The following is a 10,954-nucleotide window of genomic DNA, read 5'->3' on the forward strand; positions in this document are numbered from 1 at the left end:
GTAAAAGAAACATTAACCCTTAGCTATCTGTTTATGACACACTGGCCTACAACAATGCTCCAGGCCCTCCAGACACCTTTCCCCAGCCTGCTTAAGTCTGAGGCAGGAACAGAACAGACTGAAAAGCCACTAGAGAGGTTTGTGATGGAATCAGTGATCAATTGTTACAGGCAGTTTCCTGAGCCCACAGTGAGACATGACCACTAAGCCCCTCAGGTAGAGGATAGCCTGACTCAGAGACAAAGGGACTAGATTTATTTTCATTTTTGGGTCTACTGCCTAGGTCAGGCAGTTAGAAACCTGTGGATACTAGTATCCTGGGAGGCACAGATCCAGCTGGGGTTGGCTCCCTAGAACCAGCTGAGACCATAGGGCCAGAAGCCAATCCAGCCTACATGGGGGGTGAAAACACTTTATGAGGGCCCTATTGTTGTCTTTAAGCCAGCCAATGGTTGCAGCACGACTACACGCAACGCTTTCTGTCTCTGGAGTCTGTTTCCTGTCGCCAGTAAAGCCCCCCTTTATTATACTGTTCTTTCCATGTGTGGCATTGAATTTTGTTTGGGGTTGCATTACTGAATTCTATTTCTTATATGCTGGGTCAGAAGCCTTGGTAAGAACACGCGTATTAATCCAAGGGACAGCATCCGCTTGTGTCCTAGGCACAGAGAGGCGTCACCTTGGTTGGTGATACCAGGCAGCACAACAAAGAACCTAGGGCGCTACCATTAGGGTAGGGGTGGGAGAGAAGACCCTCGAACTAGTAAGCATCAGGGAGTAGGCTTGACTCTCCACACACACACACACACACACATGACCTCCATAACTATACCAAATTATTTTTAAATACTAAAAGCAGTGTGCTGCTCTCTGCATTGACAATATTTTGAATAAAAAAATAAAGCGCCATCTCATACAGTCTATGATGAAACACTAGCGCTAAGAGACTCACTAAAATCTGTACAGCAGCCTATTTACAAAGAAACTGGTTTTTTTCAAAGATAAGATTTTGTACTGCACCCATCTCCATGATAGCAGAAGAACCTACAGAATTCCCAGTGCTTGTGATTTAAAATTGCCAAGAAAATAAATGTTGTGTGGCAGTATGTGTGTAATTGTGTGCACACTTCTACACTAGGTGCTTACTGCGTTAAACAGTAAGTGAAGCTTAGATTTCCCCCCCCCCCCCACGATGTCTACGGAACTTGGCTTGATAGTTGGATGTTTAATTGCCTTAGTCTGCTTTGAAAGGCAGATGGGAGCTAGGCACAAAGAAAACCAGTCTTTATAATTGTTTTTGCATATCACCAGGAGGCTGTTTTATTATATCAGGGTCAGAATCGTCCTATTTGGATGCATGTTAGGCATCTAAATTTCTTTTGCATCATCTACTTTGCATTCCTCCATGTGGGTTTAGCTGCCTACTTTAGTTTAATTTAGTGGCAGCCATGATAGAAATTGTAGGTCAACAGATTCATAGTTTTTTAAAGCTAGAAGGGACTTTTGTGACATCAAGTTTTATCGCCTGCATAACACAAGCCATAGGCCTCCCCTGAATTGATTCCAGTTTCAAGGCCAATAGCTGTGGTTGAACAGCTTTTAGTAAAACATTCAATTTGGATTTTAAAATTTCCAGTAATAGTGACTCCACCACAGCTGGCACGGTGATCCAATGGTTAATAATTACTCACACTGTTAAAAGCTTGCACTTGATTTCTAGTCTGATTGTCGGCAACTTTTAGCCTTTGGATCTTTTGTTTGCTAGACTGAAGACCCCCTCTAGTATCAAATTGCTGTTCCCTGTGCAAGTATGTTGGGGGTCAGATAATAGCGCTGGCCATCTCAGTGTTTTAGAAGCTCTCTAGGTTTTTTTTTAGTTTGAGATTGGATTTAAAAGTTAGATGAGTTTGACCAGCTAGGCATACATATTTTAATCTATAGCTATCATCGTAACATGTACTGGCTGTTGAAAGTTGGAGGCTTACTGCTGGAAAGTGGGGCCTGCTGGCTGACAACTTACTGTTCTTGTGATGTAACCAAGCTTGTGTGTTAGTTGCCTGTGACCAATCAATTCCCAGTGAGACAATGGGTCTCATAGTTTCCTCAACATCTGGCTGTCATTCAGTTACATTGTTAAGCTTTACATCTTCCAGAGTCTCTTTTTAAGTTTAATACTTTTTCTTAATATTTACTTTTGTGTGTTTTTACTAAGACTGTGGAATTTGATTATGCTTTGTTTTAGTGAGAGACTACGATATGATGCATCTCTTTGAAATTCATATTGCCTTTATCTTCGCTGCAAGAACAGATGTTTTTCCATCAAGATAGAAAGCTTGTAAAAGATAGCTATTGGTAAAAACCTGTTTCAGGTTGTTTGTTTATTTTTTGCAATGAAGACAGACAGTGTCTCTCTTAAAAAAATCTGACTCACGCCCTCCTTATATCAGCTGTATCATTTCAGCTGGTCTGTTCTGCTATTTCCTTATTGTTTGGAGTCCCTTCCACATTTTGGCTAAGATTTGCTCTCTTTCTAAAAGATAAACTTTAGTTCAACCACAGGTTTTTGGGCTTGATGTAGGATTATTTTATGAAATTTGTGGCCTGCATTATGCAGAAGCTCAGACTAGCTGATCCCTTCAGCCTTAAAAAGCTATGCATTTATAATTCCCTACTATCTCTCAGGCCTCTATCAGTCCAGGTAGTAAAATATTAACCAAAGTCACATTAACCTCTTTCTTTCTGATTCTACTCAATTGTTCCAACCAAATCAACAAGAAAGCACTAATGGTGAATTTAACTTCTGTGATTATAGTCCTTTTGATTGCCAAACTGTTATATACGTTGGGATGCCTTCTGAGCTTTTCCCCACATATTTTTTCCAGAACACCTTGTCAAGTTCTGGGAGAACATTTCATCCAGTTCTCTGGGATCCAGAAGACAGCTTGACACTCAGTTTACTTTATTAGGCATATAACTGCTCTTTGAGTATGCTAGCCAGGCCTAGATGCAAGGGGTTTAGGTACAGAGGGATACCATCATTCTAACTCTTGTCACACCATACACCACCTATCCTAGATACCAACTTGCATATAAAGATTAATTGCTTTGCAGCTTGCATAAGGCATGCTTATCACTTCAAGGTGTTTCTGACTACATTGTTTACTATAAACATAACCACACTAGTTAGTGTCTTATCTCCCTTATTTACTGTAAACACAGTCACAATAGTTAATTGTTTCAGGAGTTACATGTTTGGGTTTATCCAGTAATTACTCATGCATGTCTTGTCTCAATTTGGGATTGCTCATGTCAGCTAAGCCAGTGCTACAATAAAAGACCCAATATGCATTTTTTTTGCAACCCACAAAACTACAGAAAAATACAATTTCTTTTGGTTACTCTTAAAATATTTTTAGGCTACAGGGAAAAATATACTTTAAAATAGCCAAAGCACAATGCCACCCATGTGTCTTCTGGGGCAGTGTAGTTCCATGCCGTTCCACCCAAGGGCTATCTAGCCTATGTGGCAACAATTTAGCCCTGAGAGAGAAATTCTGGGCTTTTAAGAAATGATGGAGCCCTCCAGAAGTGCAGTGCAGATGGATGTTTAAAATTAAGTATTTCTGGTTCTAAGCCATTGATGCCTTTTAGATCTGTGAGAGTGAACCTCCCAGTTTAGCATCTACTCCTAATTATTGAAGCCAATGATATTTTCATATCTGTTTTTTGTCATTGAGTTTGTGTTCTCAGGTGCACTCTCACATGCCAGAGACCTCTGCAAAATTGTGTTGTCATCCTTAAAAACACACACACACACACACACGCCTAATTTGTTTTATTTATAGTTGACGTTTGTTAGCACAAGTATTTCTTTTATCTTCACCTGTTGAGCACTTCAGACACAGTCAGATAAAATGACAAATGGCTAGTTAACCAAATACTAGGCAGTCATGTGAAATATGTCACATGTAACTGTACCCTCTTGCAGGACTATAAAGAGCCAGCGAGAAGAGCACAATCTCTCACTTAAGGCACCATGAAGGCTCTTCTTCTGCTAGTAGCCGTTGGCCTTTGCTGGGCACAATACAATCCAAATACAAAGTCTGGGACGACATCTATTGTCCACCTGTTTGAATGGCGTTGGGCTGACATTGCTCTTGAATGTGAACGGTACTTAGCACCCTATGGATTTGGAGGAGTTCAGGTATGTAGCCTCTAATGTCAGTAAATAGACAGTAAAATTTCTTCATCTTTTGGCATTATTTATTTACCAAAGTAAAAGGTCCAACTCACAGAGAACAGGCACCAGAGGCATCAGTAGAAATCGGTGATGGAAGTAGGAAATGTTGACAGGTATGTGCCTAGACCAGTCATTGTGAAAGGGTGATTTTACTTTGTCCTCACTGGGACAGCACCAAAAACCCACATGCTTTCCACTATGTGTCACTTACTTTGTACTTGGCGGAATTAGAATGTAACTATGTATTTCTTATTTAGTACCATTTCAGACATATTTATTCTCCAGTGATGTGCACAAACACCAACTCCTGTCATCCCAATATAAAAAGAAACTTCTAAATTATTTCAGTTTCCCAGGGTGGTTTTGTCTTTCTTTAGGGAATCAGTCCTAGTTACCTTTGTGAGATGGTGAGCTCCTTTAACTCCCACTGATTTCAATTTGAGTCCTCCCAGGATCAGATCTTGTGATAGAAAGCTCCTTGTCAGAAAGAGTGGGTTGGATTACAGTGTAAATCAGGAATAAAACTGGTGTAAGTGATATCTGTTTGTGTTCCTTATATGCGTTGTACAGGACTGAGCACCCTCTCTGCGCTTCTACAAACATCAAAATAATGACTAGTTAATCAAATGACATAATTTCATTCACAGATATCACCTCCAAATGAAAATATTATAGTTACTAATCCCTGGAGACCCTGGTGGGAAAGGTACCAGCCAATCAGCTACAAACTGTGCACACGATCTGGAAATGAAAATGAATTTAAAGACATGGTGACCAGGTGCAACAATGTTGGAGTAAGTATCTGTGGATTTCCTCCTGTTCAAATAGTGTGGGGAGAAATAACTGATTTCAGATCAGAATAGCTGCCTGTCCTATTTCAAATGAAAGGAGAAGGCTGCAAAGAAGTTAGAAAAGGTGATGGAATGTAAGTGGGAGGAATAAAAGGTGATCCAGTCTGTGAAACTCACAATGTCACTTCGCTCTCCTTTGTAAAAACAAACTGAAATGCAAACATTGCTCTCTAGGTTCGTATTTATGTGGATGCTGTAGTCAACCACATGTGTGGATCTGGTGGCGGCTCTGGAAATGGTGCTACTTGTGGAAGCTATTTCAATGCAGGGACCAGAGATTTTCCTGCTGTGCCATATTCAGCCTGGGACTTTAACGATGGTAAATGTCAAACTGGAAGTGGAGAGGTTGAAAATTACAATGATGTGAATCAGGTAATTTATATGTAAGTATCTGTTTTTACTCCTCCCCACCCCATCTTCTCGACTAGTCTTTGCTGTTGGATGACCATCTTAATAAGGCAAAGAAATAACAAGATCCTTGGCTGAGCTGATCAGTATGCACTCAATACAAGAAGGTACTTAAGTATGTGCCTAAATTTAATCATGGGAGTATACCATTGACTTCGCCAATGCTTAGAATTATGTGCCTATTTATGCACCTGTTAGTTATACACCTAAGGAACTTTCAGCCTGATCAGTAACTATTAATGGGAGACATCCTTAGAAAACCCACAGTTCTGTATCAAGTGATGCTGGTAATTCAGTAGGTGATGAGCAAGAAAACTGAACTCTGAGCTCTTGTCATCATTAAATGGTTAATGTCTCCTTTCCCAAATTTAGGGATTTTAGCTCCTTGTGTTTGCCAAATTCCATTGTGCAGCCTCCCTTCCTAAATTCACAAGGCAGCTTGATTTGCAGACAATCTTCACTTCCTGCCCTGACCTGAGAATCACACCACCTAAATACAATAAATTGACTTTGAAGGAATTCTATTTAAAACAGGTTTAGCACGTGGATTGAACTGGTTTAGCATATGAGATTAAAAATATGTTAAAATGAATATATTTTAATCAAAGATTTATAGTTTGGTGTATGACTCGGTGACATCTCAACTAATTTTTAAAACAGGTCCGTGACTGCCGCGTGGTTGGTCTTCTTGATCTTGCCCTGGAGAAGGACTACGTGCGCTCGAAAGTTGCTGAATACATGAACAATCTCATTGATATTGGGGTGGCAGGCTTCCGAATTGATGCTTCCAAGCACATGTGGCCTGGGGATATGAAGGCATTTTTAGACAAACTGAAAAACCTAAATACTCAATGGTTTTCCTCAGAAACGAGGCCTTTTATTTACCAGGAGGTAATCTAGTTTTCTTAATTTCACTCGGTACAGAGATGGGTTCTTTTATATAACAAAACAAATACAGTATGGGCTGGATCCTGCAAAGCACAAGGTTCTGAACACTCTGGACTTGATCTAGCAGAGTACTTAAGCATAGGCTTAACTTAATAAAGAGTACTCTGCAAAATCATGCCCTATATGAAAAAAAGAGTTAAGGGCTAAAGTTTAAATTCTCTAATTTTACATGATCATCAGTTTGCATATACAAATAGGCGCTTTTGTTTTGAAATCAAGTAGGTGTATAAGTATCTGTTTTTTGCATGCAGATACTTATGCATTTGATCTACACAGGTGCAAATGATGACACAAAGTGTAAGGACATGCCAAATCAAGCAAAAATATTCCTTATGGAGTCTAACTTTTGCCACTTAGGAATCTCACTTTTAGTCTGTATGCTGACACTGGAGCTTTCCAAGACCCCTTGGAAATCTTAAGCGAACAGTTCTCCAGGGCTTTTTAATATGTACAGGTCTAGGAAATTTTATTTTGTTAGCTAACTTCTACTGCAGAGCCAACAGAAAGAGCATAGAATTATTTTGTGTAGTCCCTAAGCTAGTGATAGAGTGGTTGTTTGTTTTTAAATAGAATACTTTCGCTGTTTAAAAAGCTGACACTAATTACTCCCAGTAGGAAAAAGTTTGGTGCAGTTCTTCTCAAATGTCTCTTGAATTCTCAAACTAAGCATTCTGGCACCCGGGCAATTCTTTTAACATCCACAACAGCTAACAATGCTGGCTATATACAAAATAAGACGTTGTAATGTTCTTCATTACACTGAATTTACGTTGAATTTAAGGTGCTTTAGGTAGTAGCAATAAATGTGTGTTGAGCAAGTGAACCAAATTATTTCTCTTATAATACAGACCCAGAATTAGTGGTTATTGCATTGCTTTTTAAATAGCTAGGAACGTGCTCACAACTTTTCCTTACTTTTGCCAGGTAATTGACTTGGGTGGAGAGCCAATTACAGCCAGTGACTACTTTGGACTAGGCCGAGTGACTGAATTCAAATACGGTGCGAAATTGGGGACAGTCATCCGCAGATGGAATGGAGAAAAGATGGCCTATTTAAAGTATAGAGCATTTGGATTAATTGTTAGATTCCTGCAATAGTTGAAATATTAGTGTCAATGTGTTTGACTGGTTTGTTTGTTTGTTTAGGAATTGGGGAGAAGGCTGGGGTTTCATGCCCTCTGACAGAGCCCTTGTCTTTGTGGATAATCATGACAACCAAAGGGGACATGGTGCTGGAGGAGCTTCTATTCTAACCTTCTGGGATGCCAGGTAGGGAATGCTGTTGGCTGTCTGAGGGGCTTATTATTTTTGTCCTAACGAAGACAGTGTATCTTAATGTGTCTCATTGCTCTTTGGCTTACAGACTATATAAAATGGCAATTGGTTTCATGCTTGCTCATCCTTATGGATTCACACGTGTAATGTCAAGTTACAGCTGGACAAGAAATTTCCAGAACGGACAGGTAGGTGTCTAACAGTTGAAAATAAATTCACGACTCTTAAGATGAACTTTACCCCTGTGTAGAGAGTCAGCGCTGGGCCTATGCACTACTTAATGCCCATTAACATCCTTAGGGTAGGAGTGGTACTTGAATGATGAATAAGCCTTGTGTTGACTCTCTGAACAAGAATGAATGTTATCCTGTTTCCTATGTATGGCCTTTCTCCAAGACAGAACATTTAACTTTTATAATTTTATGTTTATCAACAAGGATGTTAATGACTGGATAGGACCACCAAGCAATGGTGATGGCTCAACCAAAGCTGTTACAATCAATGCAGATAGCACTTGTGGCAACGGTTGGGTCTGTGAACATAGGTGGCGTCAAATAAGGTAGGAAACTGTAGAGAGAAATTAACTAAAGATGATGCAGTTTGCAATATATCTTTAACTGAAGTGGGGATATTTTAATTAAAGTCAAGCCTATTTGTTGTATTTTCAGGAACATGGTTATTTTCCGTAATGTGGTTGATGGCCAGCCTCTCTCAAACTGGTGGGACAATGGCAGCAATCAAGTGGCTTTTGGGCGTGGTAATAGAGGATTCATTGTCTTTAACAATGATGACTGGTAAGTAAGTGGGGTGAATAGTTTCAGAAACATTTTAGCTATAGAAAGGTTATGTGACTTTACCTGTTGCAAATCCAAACCTACCACCTGCCTTCTCCCAAAAACATTTTTCAAAACCCAACATTAGCTTTCTAAGCAACACACCAGTCTGCTACTAATTCCGGATTACTGGATTTGTACCCAGCAGTGAAGGTTGGTCAGTCAGGAATGCATGACCATGCAGGTTTGAGAGGTAACTAGCTGTGGGCCGGCAGGTGGATGGCTCTAAAGAAATGGAGATTTGACAGCGTAATATGTCAATCAGGTTGGGTTGCTCTCGGAAAGGCCATGAAGCTGGAATTGGGTCAGGTCTGCAGAAGGGAGGAGGAGAAAAGTTGATGACTAGATTGGATGATTTATCGGGATGGGATTCTCAGGTTTTGAGCGCTATTCACTGAATTGTTCTTGGCTTTGTCTATGTTACGGTTTGAATCACTTCAGTTAAATGCCTCCGTCTCCAATCCAAAAGGCATTTTGTCCCCAGCAATACCTTCAATCTCTCTGGATATTCCCAAAGACTCTAGTGGAGTCTCATAAGGGGTGGCAGTTTGTTAGGTTTGGTGCTGTGCTCTTCTAGGCTCCTCTTATGTCAGAGGTGCAGAAAGAGACAAGGGGAATCTGAAACTTAGTGGAAGCCATAAAGAGTATGACATTGCCAGAAAAGAGTCCTTATGAAGCCAGCAGTCTGCCAAGGTGCCTCAGTGGGGCTATCAGAAAAGGCCATTTCAGGTGAGTCCTAGGGAGAGGGAAAAAACAATATATGTGCAGAAGTGATAATGAAGAGTCAAAACATTGAGTCTGAACTGAAAGCTGAACATGCTAAGAAAGCTGGTAAATACAGTAAGAATCTTTTGTGACCTTTGTGTTCTCTCTCTTAGTCATGTCTACACTACGGGCATACAGCTAGTGTGCTGTACTTGTGCTACGGTGTAGACACTTCCTATAGTGACAGAAGGGTTTTTTCCACCACAGTAGTTAACTACCATTGTTTGAAAGGTGGATTATTTCAATGAAAAAATACTTCCATTGTCCTAGCCATGTGTATACCAAGGTTTAGGTCGGCTTAACTACGGTGGTCAGGGGTGTGGATTTTTTCACATCCTGGAGCAATGTAGGAAGGTCAATCTAAATTTTAAGTGTAGATCAGGCCTTAGATGAAGTTTCTGTGGAGGATATGCCTGTTATGAGAGTAGTATCCCAGAAATATGAGTGACAGGGAACTCCCTGTCTTCTTCATGGTGCTGCAACCTTGCAAGGAGCCTGTGAAGACTTCCCTGAACCCTTTAAATTCATCACTGTAGCTCTTACTTTGGCTAAAGAAGTCACAGTAGACTGAGTATGCTTCCCAGACCAGCACTCCCAATCCCACTGGCCAAAGAGTAAAAGACCAGACAGAAGACTAAAACCCATCTGGCCTTGTAGTGCCATCCCATGGGCCACAGGCTAGCATGGAATGGGTAACCGAGGAAGGTGGTGGAATCTCCTTCCTTAGAGGTTTTTAAGGTCAGGCTTGACAAAGCCCTGGCTGGGATGATTTAGTTGGGAATTGGTCCTGCTTTGAGCAGGGGGTTGGACTAGATGACTTCCTGAGGTCCCTTCCAACCCTGATATTCAATGATTCTATGACATTTCAGGTTTTTAATTACAGAGAAATATCTGTATTAGAGAGTCTGAATTACCACTTATTCCTTTTTCAATCTGGTTTTATACATAGGAGCTTGAATGAGAATTTGCAAACTGGCCTTCCTGCTGGCACTTACTGTGATGTTATTTCTGGGCAAAAGGAGGGCAACTCCTGTACTGGAACAAAAGTCTATGTTGAGTCTAACGGTATTGCCAATTTTCAGATTAGTAACCAGGCTGAAGATCCCTTCATTGCAATTCATGTTAATGCTAAATTATAATGTAAACTGGATGCATCTCTTCCCTTGGTCATTCACCTAGTACTTTTTGTTCTGTATAGCACACAACAATGAATGATCCTTTAATTAAGAAATAAACAGTAGTAGAACAAAACTGTGTTATACTTTATTTCATCAATGAAACTATTTGTACTATCAGTATGTAACTAAGAGTGATGCTAATACAGGTTTGTAAGAGGCAGTGTAACTAGCCAACAGTATTGTTTACCATTAGCAGTACTAGTTTGTTTCAGCTGGAGCAAATAAATTAAATTATAAATTATTTTACTGTCATAAGTCCAAATCTGACACATGTACACACACCACTAATATATATTTGAATAATGAATTTAAAGTAGTGAAAACAGGTGAAACAAACACATACATTCACTATATTAAATTATATGATGTCTGTCACACTGCATGGAGTGTCTCACAATCATGAATGCCTACTTCAGGGCAGACTGTCACAAACAGGGCAAAAAGAACAGGAGTACT

The 10,954-nt window shown here is 40.1% G+C and overlaps 1 protein-coding gene across 1 annotated transcript; it reads left to right on the forward strand.

The window, feature by feature from the left end:
* Positions 1-3,982: 3,982 nt before the first annotated feature.
* LOC116831692 (pancreatic alpha-amylase) lies at positions 3,983-10,459 on the forward strand. The gene is made up of 10 exons (XM_032791864.2): positions 3,983-4,204; positions 4,888-5,034; positions 5,266-5,463; positions 6,160-6,390; positions 7,372-7,505; positions 7,594-7,716; positions 7,811-7,910; positions 8,160-8,281; positions 8,391-8,516; positions 10,270-10,459. The coding sequence occupies exons 1-10, from the start codon at positions 4,037-4,039 to the stop codon at positions 10,457-10,459; spliced, it is 1,539 nt and encodes a 512-aa protein (XP_032647755.1). The 5' UTR covers positions 3,983-4,036.
* Positions 10,460-10,954: the final 495 nt, after the last annotated feature.

Source organism: Chelonoidis abingdonii, chromosome 7 (genome assembly GCF_003597395.2).
Source record: "Chelonoidis abingdonii isolate Lonesome George chromosome 7, CheloAbing_2.0, whole genome shotgun sequence".
Classification (NCBI taxonomy): domain Eukaryota; kingdom Metazoa; phylum Chordata; order Testudines; family Testudinidae; genus Chelonoidis; species Chelonoidis abingdonii.